At 43.5% G+C, this 19,130-nt stretch overlaps 2 protein-coding genes across 4 annotated transcripts; both read right to left on the bottom strand.

Annotated features, from left to right (window-relative positions):
- Window positions 1-5,936: 5,936 nt before the first annotated feature.
- Window positions 5,937-10,028, bottom strand: Cfap141 (cilia and flagella associated protein 141). 2 transcript variants are annotated; one of them, XM_076932799.1, is made up of 6 exons: window positions 9,886-10,028; window positions 9,074-9,439; window positions 8,717-8,757; window positions 7,691-7,820; window positions 7,190-7,239; window positions 5,937-6,805 (listed from the first exon to the last, which is right to left on the bottom strand). In XM_076932799.1, exons 2-6 carry the CDS (start codon window positions 9,188-9,190, stop codon window positions 6,694-6,696), a joined length of 450 nt encoding a protein of 149 aa, XP_076788914.1. In that variant the 5' UTR covers window positions 9,191-9,439; window positions 9,886-10,028; the 3' UTR covers window positions 5,937-6,693. The 2 variants fall into 2 exon arrangements, with proteins under 2 accessions (XP_076788914.1, XP_034355564.1); XM_034499673.2 differs by lacking the exon at window positions 7,190-7,239.
- On the bottom strand, window positions 9,504-18,940 carry Ltap1 (lipid transport auxiliary protein 1). Of its 2 annotated transcripts, XM_034499672.2 has the most exons (7): window positions 18,655-18,940; window positions 18,180-18,281; window positions 15,629-15,746; window positions 15,378-15,431; window positions 13,520-13,686; window positions 13,365-13,423; window positions 9,504-10,364 (listed from the first exon to the last, which is right to left on the bottom strand). In XM_034499672.2, the coding sequence occupies exons 1-7, from the start codon at window positions 18,718-18,720 to the stop codon at window positions 10,169-10,171; spliced, it is 762 nt and encodes a 253-aa protein (XP_034355563.1). In that variant the 5' UTR covers window positions 18,721-18,940; the 3' UTR covers window positions 9,504-10,168. The 2 variants fall into 2 exon arrangements, with proteins under 2 accessions (XP_034355563.1, XP_076788913.1); XM_076932798.1 differs by lacking the exons at window positions 15,378-15,431; window positions 15,629-15,746; window positions 18,655-18,940.
- Window positions 18,941-19,130: the final 190 nt, after the last annotated feature.

Below are 19,130 nucleotides of genomic sequence, written 5' to 3'. Positions count from 1 at the left end.
AGGATAAAGTAGAAAGCCTGGCATCTGAAAGGCTATCACAGGGTGTCAGGTGGGATGAGAAATGAGGAGGTCACAAAACAAGATCACTTTTTCTCATAGTGACCTTAAAATAGAGCTCTTGTACCCACATGTGCATACCAAAGACTGTCACTTTCATCCACTCCTCTTCGCCTGCTCCCTCTGTGCCACCCCCCTGCCCAGCCCACTGTCCGCCATGCCATTATGATCATCACCACCAGCTCTCTTTCTCCCAGTGTAGTGCCAGCCACGTTCATAATTCCACTTGGAATCTTGCTATTGACAGGTGGCAATTGATCCCATACACAGTTGCCATATACCCATCTATGCCAGAGAAGTGGACACTGTTCAAGGTGACAGGAGCTAGCAGGGTAAATAGAAATCGTTCTAATTAGTTCATAATGTCAAGGATAGTTAGTGTCAAGGCTAAACCACAGCAATGTGGGAACTGAGTCAAGCATCACGGTGTGGGCGAGGGCAGAGCCGGCTCACTCAGAGATCCTCCATGTTAAGAGCAGACTGCTACTAATAGACGGGGTGACAGACTGCAGCTAACGTTGGAAGGAAGCAAAGAAAACAAGCACTGAGAGGCCAGTCAAGGAAAGGGGACAAAAGAGAACCAGAAAAAAAGAAATGGGTTGATAGGGAAGAGGGCGATAGAGAGGAGAAAAAAGACAAGAACAAAAGAAGAAAAGGAGGAGAGATACACCCTCTCTACCACATGGGGAAAGATATATAAAGAGTTGATCCTCAAATTTCAGCTCTCTCCCATTTCCACATGAGCCTTCTGGGTTAACATGGGCTCCATATACTTCTCTTTCAGGAGAGTTGTGGAGAGAAATTTAGTTTAAAAAAAAAATCACAGGACTGGAGAGATGGCTCAGCAGTTAAGAGCACTGACTGCTCTTCTAGAGGTCCTGAGTTCAATTTCTGCAACCACATGGTGGCTCACAACCATCTATAATGATGGTCTGATTTCCTCTTCTGGTGTGTCTGAAGACAGTGACAGTGTGTCTATCTATCTATCTATCTATCTATCTACCTATCTATCTATCTATATCAAATAAAAAATAACAACCTGGGGCTATAACTCAGTGGTAGAGTATTTGCCTAGCATCTGTGAGGCCTTGGGCTCCATCACCAAGATTTTAAGAAAAACAAAAAAGGAACAAAAAACAACAGACACTGGGTGTGGTGGCATGCCTTTAATCTCAGTAGTCAGGAGGCAGAGGCAGAGGCAAGAGGATTTCTGTAAGTTTGAGGCCAGCCTAGTCTATATGGTGAGCTCCAGGACCACCAGGGCTATATAGAAAGACCCTGTCTCAAAAAACAAACAAAACAGACAGACAAACAAGAGTCTCAAAGCCCTAGGGCCTGAAGGAGCAAAGGAGGTGGTGCCAAGTTTCCTCACTGCTGTGAGAATATGCTTGACATTTAGTTGGTTCATAATTTAACAACCCAATATCAAACATATCACACAGAAGCAGGCAGGCAAACTTTGGTAGTGATCTGCCCCTCCCCTCACTGTGAAGAAAGGTCAGGGGAGACAAACCAGAGCCTAACCATGTACAGGAGGAAACCCATCTTCAAAGGCACTGACCCTTGGTCTTTCACTCTCCAAATATAATCTTGGTTATCTGCCCTTCATGCTGTCCCCACCACAACCCCTCTTCTACTATATTCAGTGTGTGCTAGATCATGTTTTTGTAAAGCAAGAACACTGGGCAGGGCTTCACATCCGCGTACTTACCATTTCCCAAAGCTCCCATGCGAAGCTGCTTCTCCCTGTTGTGTGACAGCACCAGCTTCCAGAGGATCAGCATGTCAGCAGCTCCTCAACAGCTTTGCCACCTGCCCTTCTTCGATGCCATCTCAGCTGCCCAGGGCTTTCCGGGAGGTACGGTTAGGGGTTGCATCTCCTCTGCTTTCCCCTTTCCAACCAAACTTCTAACCTTCCCAGATTTCTTTTCTCCCATGAGACTGCTCAATCTTCTCAGTGGACTCCAACTTCATAGCTTCTAGTCAACAGGAGTCATAGGAAACGTCTGAAATGTGGTGCTGCTGCTTTCACCATCTGGTGCCTTGTTTCCTCCTCATGTCCTTAAAGCATCCTCCTTTAAGGTGCCATTGGGTGTCCAGAACAGAAAACCTATTGCACTCACAAGCTTCAGTCTGGCCTCCAGACTAGCAGATGCTCAGCTTCTCCTTCCTGGCTGAATTGAAACTAAGGCTTTTAGATCAAGAGCAAGAGGGAACTCTTTCTGTCAGGAGGCTGCCTGAAACCCTCAGGATTCCCATTTCTTTCTACAGCTTTTTTTTTTTTTTTTTTTTTTTAAATCACCAGAGCTCCAGGGCTGGCTTCTCTAAGGCTCTTCCTTCACAGGGATTCAACCTGGTTCTCTCTCTTCTCTCTCTCTCTCTCTCCTTCTTGGAGAGAATTGTGTCTGTTGAGTGTCATTTGGCAGATGTTTTACTCACTGTGGCAAAAAGGAGCCCAAGTTATAGCTGCACGGGGGCTGGGGAGTGACAGGACAAGCAGGGTGGAAGAGCACTCTATCAGTCCCCAGGCGTGTTCCATGTGTCCTTGTTCCCATTAATCCTGACATCTCCCTCCCACACACACCAACTTCATAGTGACTTTGATCTAAATCAATACTGTGCACCAACACCTAATCAATTCCAATTAACTGGGTGTGGTACTTGCCTTCCAGGGAATGACTAATAAATGGGCCTACGTCCCAAGTTAGGTGCTTGTGGTATTGTCTTTTCTCTTCTGTAGTTCCCAAAGTCTCTGTGTGTGTGTGGAATATTTATAATTCTTGCTCTCTATTTACCTTTACCCCTCATTTCTCAAGTTCTATTTTTCCTTTCTGAGGGCCTTGGCCACAATGGGAAAAAGAAAGAAGAGAGGCTGGAAGCAGACAAGCAGAAATGGAAGACTCGCTGGATGAGGTGGTGCACACCTGTAATTGCAGTATTTGGAAGGCAGAGGCAGGAGGATCTCTGGAGTTCGAGACCAGCCATGGTTCTAGGATAACCATGACTACATAGAGAAAACTTGACTCAAAAACAAATCCAAACAGAATTGAAGACATTGGTGTTTGGGGAACTATAGGGAGAGAGAAAGGTTGGGAATACTGGTGTGGAAGATGCAGCTCTCTAGGAAGACTCCAGGTGGTACAGTTAGGAAGAAACACACCGACGAAAAGCACTTTAGCTTTCCTTTTATTTTTATTACACATTCATATTTCTGTGTGGTTGTGTTATGGTGCCCATGTGATGGTCAGAGGACAGCTTCCAGGAATCTGTTCTGTCCTTTATGTGGGTTCTTTGATTAAACTCAGGTCATCAGGCCTAGTAGCAAGTGCCTTTTAGGCAACTATTTCAGGTAGGTCTAAGTCCTGAGTCACAAGGCCAGGGTGTGACATCAGCTACAGCAGCAGCAGCATGGTGGGAGTACAATTGAGTGATGTGTTGAGCACACACAGAATTGGCAGGGTTATGGAAGATGAGTGCTATAGTGGGCCAACCTGCCAATAACGGAGCCGGCCTGGCACTGACGAGCCCTGAGGCAATAGGCCAAGGTCAGAGACCCAGGCAGACTGGATGAGGCATCCAGTGAGTCCAAACGAACAAAGGAAGAGAGAAACTGGAGAGGTTGGTAATAGTGTGGTGGAGTAGAAATAAGGGCAGAGCCAGAGTCCTTCTATGTGTACTCCTTGGTTGGTGATTTAGTCCCTGGGAGCTCTGGGTGGTTGTTATTGTTCTTCCTGTGGAGTACACATGGAGGGACCCATGGCTCCAGCTGCCTATGTAGCAGAGGATGGACTTGTGGGACATCAATGAGTGGAAAGGCCCTTGGTCCTGTGAAGGCTTGATGCCCCAGTGTAGGGGAATTCGAGGGCAGTGAGGCAGGACTGGGTGGGTGGGAGAGCACCCTCATAGCAGGGGAGGGAGTATTGGATAGGTGGGTTGGGAGAGGGGAACTGGGAAAGAGGATAACATTTAAAATGTAAATAAAGAATGTAGCCAATAAAATAAAAACAAATAAGGGAAGAAAGTACCATGGAATAGGGATTATTAACAGCATTGTGACTATCTGTTTCTATCAGGTATTATGTGTGATTTCTTCTAGGTATCTTATTTAATTCTCACAGTAACCGATAAGGTTGGGATTGGTTTTATTTCATAAATAAGTAACCAAAACTCAGATTTAAAATTATTTAAAAATATTTTATATGCATGGGGTTTTATCTGTATGTCTGTGTACCATGCGCTTGTCTGGTACCCGACAAGGTCAGAAAAGGGCACTGGATCCTCTGGAACTGGAACTAGACAGTTGTGAGTCACCATGTGGATGTTAGGAATTGAATCTTGGTTCTCTGCAAGAGTAGCTAGTGCTCCTAATCACGGAGCCATTTCTCCAGCACCCCTTCCTCAGAATATTAAAACTTACACTAGGCCAAACTGTGTGACAAGGCCAACACTGAAAAACAGATCTGTCCATTCTATTAACTCTAGGCCATACTATCTGTCAATAAGCAGGTGGCCTGGGAGACAGATCAGAGAAAAGCTTGAAGAGGCAAAGATGGTATAGACCAGACTAACACAGGCCAGGAACAGACAGAAGGAACGGAAATTCAGTCAGTCTTGTCAGTAAAAATGCAGGTGGTGTTTTGTGGTTTCATCTACAAAACACATGCTACACCTCTAAGCCCTATCCAAAGCCTGCTTTCCCCACCAGCCTGTGAGCTCTGACTCATTTGATGAAAATATCCATAACCAGTTACTAATGACAAGGGATTAGGAAGCAGCAGTAAAAAGGGCAGAGAGGAAAGAATATGTGATTTAAAAAAAAAAAAAAACAAAACATTTAACTGGATGTGCATTAGCCACAGGACCACAGAAATGGGGCCTGGGTTACAGGGAAATATAGATATTTTACGCCAATCACTGGGCTTGTGCTCTCTACCTGCTTATTTAATCCTGACGAAACTCCTAGGAGCATCTGTCCTTTCCAGAAGAAGAATGAGGTTGATACTGTGAACCTATATGTGACCCTAAAGCCTGTGCCTTTCTTCATATCCTGCTTGTTTCTCCACGGTCTTCATGGGTGGGATATGGAGGGACAAGTAGTAGTAGCTCCTGACAGCTGAATGAAAAATACAGGCTTTAATAAGGGACACAGGCTAGAGACAGACTGGGAGAATGAGAGTGTGGACTTTGCAGCGGAGACAGCCACACAAAGCTAAGGGGAGGAAAGGATCCTGAGGCACGCATGGATGAGCAGCAGCACTATTGATGGAAGCTGAGTTTAAAACATTAGCCATTACTTTAGAGGACATGTTCTTACGGCAGCTATGGGCTGTGGAATGGGGAGGGGGGGTGGTCTGCCATTTGTATCCTTGTGACCTATCAGGATTTTCAGTGTCAAACACCTTGAAAATGAACATGCCTTTTCCAGCTCCTCAAACCTACTGCTTGATACTTAACACCTGCTTCATTGCCTGGAGGGATTAGAGTTTGGAGTCCCCAGTTTCGCAGAGTAGGAGTGGGAATTCAGGCTAATCCATGGTTTCACAATAATGAAATGACTTCTAAACAGAAACTGGGGCCTCCTGACACTCAAGCACCACAGTCCCTGTAGATTAATAGACATGCTTAATGCCACTTGTCCACGAATTTAGGAAAGATCAGTGAAACTGAAGTCTGAGGCAGTGCCCACAATCTAGGAAGTAAAGTTATGACACTTGGGGGCCCAAATGTCTTGGACCGTTCTGTCAATGTTGGGACCCGCACTGCCAAAAGCCTTGGGGACTAACTTGTTAGCCCGCACTGCCCCAAGCTGCTCAGGTCCGCGGGTCGGGATTCAGCAAGAGAGAGTGAGGACAGACTCGAGGAATGGAGACCAGACAGAGTGTGATTCAATCCCATTTATTCTTCAGTCTCTCTTCTTCTCTCCAAGTCCCAAATTTCTTCTTCCAAGTGCTGAGTGCCTAATGTCTAATTCCAAGTTCTTCCTCCAAGTGCCAAATACCTACTAACTCCAAGTTGTACTCTCTGAAGTGTCTGATTCTCTGTTCCTCTCTAATGTCTGCCTCTCGCCTTTTTGTCTCACTTCTAAGCCACGCCTCTAAGTCATACCTTTAATCATGCCCTTAGGTCTTGTCTCTAAATCCGATCTCTAAGTCACGCCCTTAAGTCACACACCTTTAAGTCTCACACACCCAAGGGAAAATCCTGGGTATCTAAAGCAAGATGTTATCAGAGTGTGCTCAGCTGTTGTAGGCTAATGCAATCAAGTCTCTGGTCAGGGTATATGGCTCAAGATGGCTGCAAGGATGATAGCCGCCTTCTGTCGGCTCCCCACAGCCAAGAACAAATCAAGACTCAAGGCTAACACTAAATCCTGTGGCCTAAATCTGAACCTTTAAGAGCTAGCTTTATTTGTTAAATCAAATCAGATTTTTAAATCCAGACACTGTACATACTATCCCCTTACAACAGTGAATATCCCACACTGACCACAAGGTGTCACTCTTGTTTCCAGAGGCAACATTTAAGTTGACTTTACAGTGAAAAAGAGATTTAAGTTCCAGGTCCAGGTGTGTTTTGGGAAGCTCAAGGTAAAGAATGAAGGCTGGGTGGCAGGCACAGAGATGGAAGAACAATGTTTCAGCAGCTGTCAGAGTCTCTCCTCATAAAAAGCTTTGCCCATACGATTGAGTTCCCGCTGGTACTGTTGATATTCCTTTTCAAACAGCTCGTGTAAGGCAGCTTGACGGACCTGGTAAGGAAGGCAATCAAGTGTTTGGTGTTGGCTCCTCAACACCTCTTCTCAGACTCTGGATGTCTTTCCCAACCCTGTGTTCTGTTGGACTTGAACTTTTATGCTGGGACATAAAAGGAGGCAGTAGAAGAAAATGTAAATCAGTGGAGGGGAAAGCCAAACTAACTTCCCTTCTCTTGGGCGAAGACTCATTGTTCAACAAATATTCTGCTGAGAATTCACCATGAACTAGAAAATCTGCTAGGTGACAAGAGTGACATCACAATTGTCACCCAGGAGAAGCAGCAGCTTAGGATCTCACCGGATGAAAACAGCAAAGACTATGATGCACTGGGAATTGGAAATGTGTCACTTGCAGTTAGGGGTGGGAAGAACACACACCTATAATTCCAGTATATGGGAGGCTTGATGTCTGCAAGATCCAGGCCATCCTGTGATGCAGAGCCAGACATTGTTTTAATAAATACATAAAATAAAACCCCTGGCTAGATGTAGTGGTGTATTTTAATCCCAACATGCAGGAGACAGAGGCAGGTGGAGCTCTTGAGTTCAGAAGGGCTAGCCTGGCCTACTTACCAAGTTTCAGGTCAGCTATGGCTGCATTGTGAGACCCTATTTCAAACAAAACCCAACTCAACAAACCCAAGAAAACAAGCTTTAATAACCCCAAACTAAAAGAGTACAATGAAACAATGAAAATGTAAAAATAATCACCGAAAAAGAGCTTTGATATTTGATGTTAAAGTAATGTTCTGATAAAATAATGAAAAAGAATCTGAGAGGCAAATGATATGGTTAAGTCAAGAGAGTAGTTTGATATCTGGCTAGCAGGAACACAGGGCAGAAAAGGGGAAGACTCCAGGTTGCCCTCCTAGGACTCACCACCAGTAGCTGTTTGTTGGACAGTGCTAATTCCTGATCCATAGTATCCTTCATCCTTAGAACAGCATATAGGTTTCTCCGTTGGTCCAATGTCATCTGCCACATACAGTGTATATGAAAATTCCGCCACCTGTCCCAGGTTTAGAGGTGGGAATTAAACGGGTGAGTTAGTAGCAAAGACAAGCCCTTACTAAGGTGGCTGCTTTGAACTGATTTAGAATCTAGTATATAAGTGCACTGTTACTGAATCTTTACCATGAATAGAGTCAGAGAAAGATCAGCTGTTATAGTACACAGAGAAGGAAACTCAGTCGTGTCACCTAGTTCTGGGTCTTAGTTCATTGTTCCTACCCCCACCCCCACCCCAACCTTTATTTTCAGACAGGGTTTCACTGTGTAGCTCTAGATACCCTCCCTCTGCACCCAGAGTGCTGGGTTTAAAGTCACGCACCACCACTGCTTAGCAGCTAAAAAACAAAATAAAACATTTTTATGTAGCCCACACTGGGCTCCAACTCAAAATGTAGCTAACCATGAACTACTACTACTTTTTTTTTGGGGGGGGGGGGACAGGGTTTCTCTATGTAGCCCTGACTGTCCTGGAACTCACTCTGTAGACCAGGCTGTCCTGGAACTCAGAAATCTGCCTGCCTCTGCATGGCAATCCCGAACTTCTGATGCCCCCATCTGTTAGAAAATAAACCCATGTCCTGTGCAAGCTAGGCAGTCTATTAGTGAGCGATCTGTGACTGCCCTCCTTTAAAAGGCTTTTCACTATATAGTCCTGATCCCCTAGAATTATGTGGACTATTCTGGGCACAAACTCAACAGCCCCTTGTCTCTGCCCCATAGTGTTGAAATTAAAGAGCAACCACCACCACACTGGGCCTCCCTTTTGTGGTTGAGAGTATCAGTCACAGGCAGTTGAGGCTGGCCTCAGACTCACACTCATCCAAGTACTTGGGTAAGCAAGTGAGAAAAGAGAGCAGAAAAGATCAACTGATGGAGCAGACGGAAAGGGATTACCTGTTGACAGTCTTCTTCAGTGCCACGGCTCTTTGCAAATTCTGCAAGAGAAGGGAGTTCTGTTCATCTCCCTGATTACTAGTCGTACCACCAGTACCCACGTTTGAGGAATGAAGTAATCAGTTTCCTAGGGGCAAGTGGGAAAGCTCCACATCTCTCAGAATAGACTGAAGAGAAAATACAGGGGCCAGAGGGGACTTATGTGAACAGCCACTCTGTTCCAGAAGCAGTTTCCTGTATTTTGCTGACTCTCCCTTACGCTTCCAAGGGCCTTTCTCAGGAATGTTGTACTTTGGGTAAAATAACCTGGAAAACATATCAAGGGCAACTCCTCCACCTCCTTCCAACCCTTCATACCTCTTCTAGTTTTGTCATTCTTTCCGAAGACATATCTACTTCAGACATGCTAAGTGTGGGGACACTGGTAAGGCTCTCCTTTCTGTTTAGTTTGGTCACCAAGGTTTCAGTAGTCATAGCAACATTTACGCGTTCAACAATGACCCTAGTCCTGGTAGATGACTGGTTACATGGGCCTGTTGCCCTAGTGACCTGAAGGGAATCCTGGTTCTCCAGCTTTCTATTAGTGACAAGGCCAGGCTATAAGCATGAACCACACAGTCCCTATTTCAGGATTTCTTCTGTTGGAATTTCAGACTATCAGTAGTTTAGATCCAGATACACAGTCCAACCAGTTTCTGGCATCGACACTCCACGCCCTATGTCCTGAAAGGGAAATGTAAGCACATATCAAATGCCTGTAGTTCTAAAGACCACTCTAAAGAAATGATTTGTGGTTTTATAGTAGTCAGTTTTATTAAGTACTTTGTAAACTAAGACTAATACACTGACATGAGAGGAAATCACTTCTTCACATTGTCTCACCATTTTGGCATAGGTTATGCCAAGTGCCATAATGTTCCTTTCTACTTGTCTTAAGTATTAGGTAAAGGTGGGGACAGATCCTTTCACTTTAGGAAAGTCATGTTCATGTCACAATACACCTGGTTTAAATGAAGCACCAAAATTCCAGAGGACATTCTACCCACATTCTCAATCTCCTTTCCCCATGAGGTCCTGACTGACTTTCCACCAATCAAATCTGAGATGCTCTAAACCCAAATATTTCTATTCAGTTGAGTACAATGGCGTAGACACAGAAGACACCTCACCTCAAATTACATCTTTGGGATTAAACAGCACTGAACAGGGTAGGTGAATTACAGCCAAAATCAAGCGAAGATTTTCAAGGAAGCTTCAACAGAAATGTTAAGAATGACATTTCAATTCAAATCCAGAAGTGCTAATGGGAGATACTGAGGTCTTAGCCAATATAAGAAAGGGTTGGGAATGGCCTTTTAGACACAGTTCTGTAAGAATGCTTTGGCCAATAAAGTCCGGGTCTGCAGAACCAGATATCTCAAGTGCCACACAGATGGCACGTATGTAGCTCTATCACAGAGTGCTCTCTAGGGTGTTGTAGTTGTCTTTAAAGCTCTTCAGTTCCAGGAAGTGCTTAGGGCGTTTGCTCTTCTGACTGGAGGGCAGGTATGTGACCTGGATGGTTGTTGGCGACATTTCAGGTGACTGAGTTAGGTCTTTGGCTGCTGACTGGTGTTGTCTCTGAGAACTCCCAATTCGTGCTTTGACCCTGAAGAATACATAGCAGGCATGGACGAAATGAGAACTAGCAGAAAAGGGGCTGGAGAGATGACTCAGTGGTTAAGAGCTCCTCTAGAGGACCAGACTTCAAGGCCCAGCAACCATGTCAGGTGTTTGTAATTCTAGCTCCAGGACAGAATCTTTGCATACACTTACACATAACCAAAACTTAAAAACAAACAAACAAAATATCCCAGGATATTACTCAGAAATTATTCCACCCCATAAATGCAGCAAAAAAAAAAAAAAAAAAAAAAAAAAAAAAAAAAAAAAAAAAAAAAAAAATCTAGTTTACCAGTTACTAAGCAAGGTATGGCGGCACACACCTGTAATTTCAGGAGGCAGAGGATGTCACAAATTCAAGGCCAATCTGGTCTACATAGCAAGTCTCCCCCAACTCCATGTACTACAAAACAAACCATGACCCCCTCCCTTAAAAAACCCCACAAAGCCCAAACAACTCAATAAAAGCACTTGATAATTTATATTATTAGAGAAACTAAATTTTATTAAGTACTTCTTTCCAGCATAATCCTTTCTTTTTTGGGATGTGGGGAGGGAGAAGGGACAGAAAGGATCTTCTTATGCAGGTGAGGCTGGCTGTATAGTCAAGTGGGCCATTACATCTGGCTCTAGATTTTTTTTGTTTGTTTGTTTTTGTTTTTCGAGACAGGGTTTCTCTGTGTAGCCCTGGCTGTCCTGGAACTCAGAAATCCGCCTGACTCTGCCTTCCAAGTGCTGGGATTAAAGACGTGCGCAACCACCGCCCAGCTGGCTCCAGCTTTTATTATGCTCTGCTCACAGAAAGCTTGTAACTTTGCTGACTGCCTTCCTTAACACCTGTATGTCAATAACATCCCAGTGCAAAGAGAAGGACATATCAAAAATAAAGTCCAACTGTTGGGTACATACCACATTATAAGACACATGGCACTTGGTGACTTGCCACAGTTCATTTACCAACACCTTAGTATCTCCAGTATTGTAACACTGACTTTGCAGGTTAAGAACCAAGAGTCCAATAATTAACTTTTATGGTATCATAAAGCTAGACAGATTTATCACATGTCAAAGCCTATACTCTTCCATTCTTATCCAAACCTTTCCAGAAACCAGAAAAAAAAAAAAAAAAAAAAAAAAGCTAGCCAGGTATGATAGCATATACCAATAATCCTAAAGCTTATGACAGCAAAGGCAAGATTATCATTGTCTTGAATTGTACGGAACAAGACCGCATCTCAAAAAGCTAAAATTAAAGTAACAAAATATCTAATAAAATACACAGTAATAAACCTTGTTTCCCAGACAAGCTTTCTCTGTGTTGCCCTGGCTGTCCTAGAACTCAATCTTGTAGGCCAGGCTGGCATTGGAACTCAAGAGATCTATCTGCCTCTGCCTCCTGAGTGCTGGGATTAAAAGCATGTACCAGCACTGCCCAGTTGCAAATGTATCTTAACTATTTTCAAGTATACACTTTGATAGTTAAGTATAATCATAATTTTGTAGGGTTAACCTTCAGAATGCTTTCCATCTTACAAAACTAAAGTTTATGTTGGTTATTTTAAATAAAGCTTTCTTCTCTCCCAAGGTCCCAGCAAGCACCTTTTAATATTTCCTGGGTTTGACTACTTAGATCACAGTGAAATCAGCATCTATAGTTCAAGTAAATTTTTAACAGGTTTCCTGCCTAACTTCTTCTTCTTTTTTTTAAAAGACTCATTATTATGTATACAGCATTCTGCCTGCATACACAATGGTATGCCAAAAGAGAGCACCAGATCTCATTACAGATGGTTGTGAGCCACCATGTGGTTGCTGGGAATTGAACTCAAGAACTTTGGAAGAGCAGTCAGTGCTCTTAACCTCTGAGCCAACTCTCCAGCCCCTAACTTCTTTTATGATTTCTTATTTGTGTGTGTGTGTGTGTGCCTGTAAGCTCATGTGTACCACATATGTACAGGAACCTGAAGATGTCAGAAGCTGGTGTCACATGCTCTGGCTGGTGCATGTTTGGCAAGCACTCTACCAACTGAATTCTATCCTCAGACCCTGGAAACTAACTCTAGATCGGTTTTCCTTTTTCAGTGTGCATGGCTATTCACAATTTGCCAAAGTGGCATAATGAAACTACTGTAAAACATTCACCAGCCAGAGTCTTTTATAAAGAAATGCTTAAAAATGGACTTTCTATTGATTTTCTTTCTTTAAAGACAAGTTTACATTCATTGCTTTACATGGTTAAAAAAAATTCTTTCTTTTATTGAACCAAAGTACAAAGAGGAGAACCCTAGAACAGAAGGAGTTCTTTAGTGCTGAAAAACGTCATTCCTTTGCTAGCCATACCATTTTTGATATTTTATTTACAGTGTATGGATGTCTTGATTGATTGTCTGTGCACTGCATACATGCCCAGTCTTTATGGAAACCAAAAAAGGTATCAGATCCCACTGTAACTGGAGTTATAGAGGGTTGTAAGATACCACATATTTGGTAAGGATGGACCCCAGCTGTCTGTAAGAGCAGCTAGCGCTCTCAGCCCAAGCTATCACTCCACTCCAAGCCGTTTGTGTTTTGAGACAGAGTTTCTCTTTGTAGCCCTGGCTGTCTAGGTTCTGTCTATGTAGACCAGGCTGCCATCTAATTTAGAGATTTGCCTACCTCTTCCTACTGAGTGTTGAGAGTAAAGTTCTGCACCACCATGCTCAGACAATTTACATTTTAGTTACACACACACACAAAATCGAAAACAAGAATAAACCCCAAGATATGCATACAAAGTAGAAGTTTCTCTTGAAAGCTTATAGATCAAAATGTCCACTTCTTAATCATGGTAATTTTTATGAGAACAGTCTAGCACTTCTGTATTCTTCTATACTTCTGTTTGTTTATTTATTTAGATACAGCCTGGGCTGGCCTAGACCTTGTGATTTTTCTCCTTACTGTACATCTATGTCTAACTAGCCCTCTTTGAGGTCCCCACCATACTCACACAGTGGCCAGCTCACTTAAGGCCTCCTGATATCGCAAGTACTCACTCTGGCCAAAGACCTTAGGAAACAGAGAGGAAAAAAACATCAATCTCTTTTTCAGAAGCATTTCATCCTTTTAGTTCCTTGAACTAAATAGTCCAATAGTCCAACTTACCCCTGTCCCATAGCGGGCTGTCTCGTATCCATCCAGGAGGGTATCAATGAGGGCCTTTCGAACACCCTTGAAAGGAGTGCTAGTGTTTCGCAGATCTAGCAAGTAGGAGCGGAAATTCTTACCCATTAAAGAACAGGGGTGTCGGCCTTCAGCATGAAATGGGATCTCTGAGAAGACAACAGCACAATGACATCTCTGCTCCCTGCTCCTTTTTTTTTCTAGTTAATTTTCCAAACTTAGAAACAGTAGTAATTATCACCAAGCAACCCTGTTTTGTAAAGTTAATATTCACTAATAAAAAGACTGTGTCTCATGACATCAATGAGTTGAAAAACATTTCTAATAGAGTTAAGATCAGAGATACATAGTTATGCCCAAGAGGTTATTTGAGTAGTGGCTATATAACTCTGAGCTCTATGCCAATTATATATGACAGCATCAACATCCTTTTTTTTTTGGTCTTTTCGAGACAGGGTTTCTCTGTATAGCCCTGGCTGTCCTGGAACTCACTCTATAGACCAGGCTGGCCTCGAACTCAGAAATCCACCTGCCTCTGCCTCCCAGATTAAAGGCGTGCGCCACCACTGCCTGGCATCAACATCCTTTTTATATTGTGCTACTGTCCATCTCCCTTGGACTTACTGAAAAAGTGGATGCTACATTTTCCAATTTCTTTTGAGAAAAAACATTTATCATCACTCAACTTATGAAGCTAAAGGTTTCAGGAAAAGAACTTTTTTTTTCCTTAAGATTTTATTTATGAGTACACTGTAGCTGTCTTCAGACACACCAGAAGAAGGCACCAGATCCTATTAAAGATGGTTGTGAGCCACCATGCGGTTGCTGGGAATTGGAACTCAGGCAGTCAGTGCTCTTAACCACTGAGCCATTTCTCCAGGCCTGCGAGAGTGAGAAGAGCTTTAAAAAACAAAATCAAGTGCTAGGTGTAGTGTAGTAGCACAAACCGATAATCCCAACATTCCGGAGGCTAAGGCAGAAGGATGCTCAATTCAAGACCTGTTTGAGCTACATAGCAAGAATCTGTCTCAAAAACAAACCAAAAAAACCCAAACAAAAAGCCAAAAAACTCCCACAATGTCCACAACACAAAACCCTTGGGGGGTGGGGGGAAAGGCAAGCAAGCAAGTGAAGAAAATACACCCCCTACCCCAAAGTCAAAAACAGGTAACTAGCCGGGTGGTGGTGGCACACGCCTTTAATCCCAGCACTTGGTAGGCAGAGCCAGGTGGATTTCTGAGTTCCAGGACAGCCAGGGCTACACAGAGAAACCCTGTCTCGAAAAACAAAAACAAAAACAAAAAAACCCAAAACAAAACAAAACAAAAAAAAACAACAACAACCAAAACCACGTAAATACCCAGAATTCCAGATCCAAAGGATCTGATTGCTTCTTTTGGCCTCCTGCACACAAACAGTACATATAAACCCATGGACTCGGGGGCAGGTGACCTCGTGAGTGTGAGGTCAGCCTGGATACACAAAGAAATCCTGTTTCAAAAAAACCAACCAACCAACCAACCAACCAACCAAGAAAATCCAAACAAACAAGAAAAGACAGATGGACAAAAAGTAAGACAGAGGTGATTTATCTCTGAGAGAGGATCTCTCTGTGTAGCCAGCCCTGGATGTCCTAGAACTTCCTTAGTAGATAAGGCTGGCCTTTAACTGCCTGCCTCTGACTCCTGAGCTGTGGGATTAAAGGCATGTGTCACCACACCTGGATACCCAAAGTGATTTCTTTTAATATAGTACTCTCAAAATAAACCCTAACAAGAAATGGCTCATCATTCTGTTCCACAGGTTTAGATTCTAGGGTGTGCCTTATCAGCTAACTTACCAGAGGCACGGATGGCATCTAGAGCTTTCATCCTGTATAGATAGTTGTAGCAACCTATTGAGAAAAAGACTAATCTCAGTGATCACTCTCCAAATATTCCAAGATTACAGTGAATTAATAAACTGCCTCCTTGTATCTAGCATATATCTTAGGACCACAGAGTTTTGTTATAGGCTTTAAAACTTCTAATAGAAAAATTGTAAAGCTGTGGGTCTCCTCAGTGAAACGTCCTTCAGGAGTTTGTCACATACTTTGACTCCCCTGAGTTTCCAGCTGCAGTAGTCTGGTATCATCATCTGCAAGGAGCTGGGGTTCATACTTGATATCCTGAACCCTGGAGAGTCGAATATCGATCTCCTCTTTTAAGTCCTGTGCATTCAGAGAAAAGAATACATCATCACTATCTTGTATTCTATTTACCAATAAGTTGTAAAGAGCTTAGAGCATATAAACTAATATAAAACAGAGAAAAACCAAAGAATGGTGAGGTTTGTATATGCTTGGCCCAGGAAATGGCACTATTAGGAAGTTTGGCCTAGGTGTGTCACTGTGTGAGCTATTATTGAGATACACCTCCAACCAAAGTGTCAGAAATCCTGGAACTTATAGTCTATCGAAAAAGAAAGCACATTTTAACCAACATACTCAACAAACTGTGACAATGCTGCAATGAAAAATTCAAGGTAATATTTGTAGGGTGTGGCAATACCTACCTTTTATCCAAGTACTCAGGAGACAGAGGCAGGCTGATTTTTTAGGACAGCCTGGTCTACAAAGTGAGTTCCAGGCTAGCCATGCTACATAGAGAAACCTGTCTCCAAAGAAGAAAAGACAAACAAACAAACACAAAACAAACCAAGTAAAAGCATGTAATAGACACTCTTCTCTTTAGGACAATAACTTTTTAGCTACCATCTAAACTAAGGAGCTGGGTATTTCAATTTATGCCTGTGATTCCAGCAGTCAAGACAAAGAAGTGGGAGATCAGGAATTCATGGCCAACTTTGTGTTCTAGAGGCCAGCCTGGGCTATAACAGATTCTAGTCTCAAAAGCCAAAAAGGAATGAGTAAGAGAGCCAAGTGAAGACCATTGTTAGTCAGTGACAGTATGTGCAAAGTTATGAAATTCAGTCAATAGAGCCTTAGGCTGGTAATGGGGAGAGTCTTAGAAAAGGAAGTTGGTGTCTTATTAAAAGTAAAAGCACGATGGGGATGGCAATGGGATGCTATCTCAGTTGGTAAAACAACTGTCTAGCATGCATGAGGTTCCTGGGTTCAATCTCCAGCACCACATAAACCAGGAATGGTGGTGCATGCTTACAACCTTGGCACTGTGGAACTGAAAGCAGGAAGGTAAGTTCAATGTCATATTTACCTACATATCTAGCTAGTCAGAAATACAGGAGATCAAGTTGGAAAAACACCAACTACCAACAAAAAGACTTCAAAGGAGATGGGGACAGGAGGCCAGGCAGTATAGTGAAATTGGCAAACTCCAAGCTTAGTAGAAACCCTGTCTCTAAAATTAAGGTGGAGAGCAACTGAGAAAACAGAATATGACACAGTATAGCTTCCAAACAAACACACACTGCATGCATACCTACCTACACATAGGTGTACACATGCACACACACAAAGATTCCTGACTTACATATATTAGGTTTGAGATGGCTATTTGAAACGTATGCATTTTTGGTTTTTTTTTTTTTGTTGTTGTTTTTGTATTTTCAGACAGGTTTTCTTTGTGGAGCCCTCCTTAACTGTCCTAGAACTCACTCTGTACACCAGCCTGGCCTAGACGAAATCACAGATCCTCCTGTCTTCGCCTCCTGAGTGCTAGGATTAAAGGCATATGCCCCAACTGCCCAGCCTTGAAACCTAAGTTTTAATGTCAGATGGTAGTTACATATCCCAACAGGTTTCTCAATAGAAAAAGTTTCATTAGAAGACATTTTCCTTAAAGCCAAGAAAAGGAAAGCACTTGAGAAAGTTAAGACACTACTAGGTTATTTACTACTTTTAATTTTATTTTTTGGTTTTTCATGTCCAAGTTTCTCTACATAGCCCCAACTGTCCTGAACTAGCTTTGTAGACCTGGTTGGGCTCAGAGATCCACCTGTTTCTGCCTCCAGAGTGCTGGGATTAAGGGTATGTTCCACCATGCCCAGCATGATAATTTTTAGATGCAGTCTGATGTGGCACATTATCTTGGTAATCTCAGCACTTGTACTGTTCAGGCAAGAGGGCTGCTTTGAGGTTGCATGGTGAGAGAGCCATCTTGAGTTACAATAGTGAGTTCAATATGTCTCAAAATACAAAACAAATAACAGTAACAAACTTAAAAAGTTGTGAGGTAATTTCTTTGGTTTTAGGCTTGCCTTGAAAGGTGGAACTAGGTGATTCCTGCCCCACCCCTTCCTCTTTGTAGTGTCAGGGATTAACCCCAGAGTCTACTGCATTCTAAGCAAGCACAATGGGAAGGGCATCTTTAAAATTCTGCAAAGGCAACCATTCACACAACTCTGGAACGAACTGTAACTATTCCCAACATCATGCTTAAACTAAAGCAACATGAAACATTTGGTAATTTGAGGATGAGAGACATTTTACACCTGAATTGGTTTAAATCTTACGGTACATGCTGTGGAGCAGCAGTGAGCAAGTGCTCAGTCCTCGGGCAGTTAGAGCTTCGTTTGTGGAGGGGAAAATGAAAGTAAGTATATAAATAAAAGTCATCTTTTAAAGTCAGAGTAATCTCCTTGTGCCAAAGACCCAGGTTTATCTTGCACTCTAATGACCTACCTTGGGGGCATTGTGTCCCACGGGGACATGGGGTCCCCTTCTAGATTTCATTGCAAAGCGCATGATTTGTCTCTTCACAAAAATAAACAGCAGTACGAATACCTGCCCCAAAAGATTAGAACCATTTTTAGTAACAACAATAATTTAAAAAAATGTTCACTTTCAAAATCCCTGGGTTTAGGCTTTCAGAGCTGGATGCATTGGGGTGAAGCCAGGTTACTAAGGCTGGAGGTGGGTCTGGGGCTAGTAGCAGGGAGGCATGTTAATCTGGGCCCTAGAATTTAAGAGGACAGAGTTCTTACTCAGGAGCAGGCAGCTTTGCCTTAAAAGATCTCAGGCAGTCTACGGGTACAATTCGAAAGTCCAGAAGCAAAGCAAGTTAAGTGGCTGAAGCACGAAGACAGAGAATGGTTCAGGAGGAGGGTCCGGACTCGGGACAAACCCCACAAGAGGAATAGAATGGGGATCTCCTCACCAGGCTCCCGTACGCCATCACAAGCACGACATTCACTCCAGACAGCCAGTTACTACTAGACGCCATCGCCTCTCTCCGGGAACACCTGCTAGGATAGTCCCGCCGCGCTCGCGCGTTAGCCCAGGCTCAGCCGAAGCCAGGACACCTAGGTTTCCTGGAGGTCTCCGGCCATTTCCATATGGTTTTCGGTGAAAACCCAATCTAGAGTCCGCCAGCAAACATGGTGGCTAGGGGCGCTAGGTAAGCATAGGACAGTCCCGTCCCACCCCCCGCCACGTGACTTACGTCTGCAAAGGAACCTGGGAGTGCGGAGACACGGAACTACGCCAGTAAGAGGAAGCAGAGGCCGTACTGGAGTCACGTGATGGAGGCGGAGCCGTACGGGGCGGGGCGGGGGCGGGGCGGGCGCGCGGAACTCAAGAGCAGTGTTTCGTGGCGGGGAGGCGCGCGCACGCTGACGTGCGCGGCCCTTTCGC

This window comes from Arvicanthis niloticus, chromosome 4 (genome assembly GCF_011762505.2).
Source record: "Arvicanthis niloticus isolate mArvNil1 chromosome 4, mArvNil1.pat.X, whole genome shotgun sequence".
NCBI classification, from domain to species: Eukaryota; Metazoa; Chordata; class Mammalia; order Rodentia; family Muridae; genus Arvicanthis; species Arvicanthis niloticus.
This window is presented reverse-complemented; position numbering and strand designations above follow the sequence as displayed.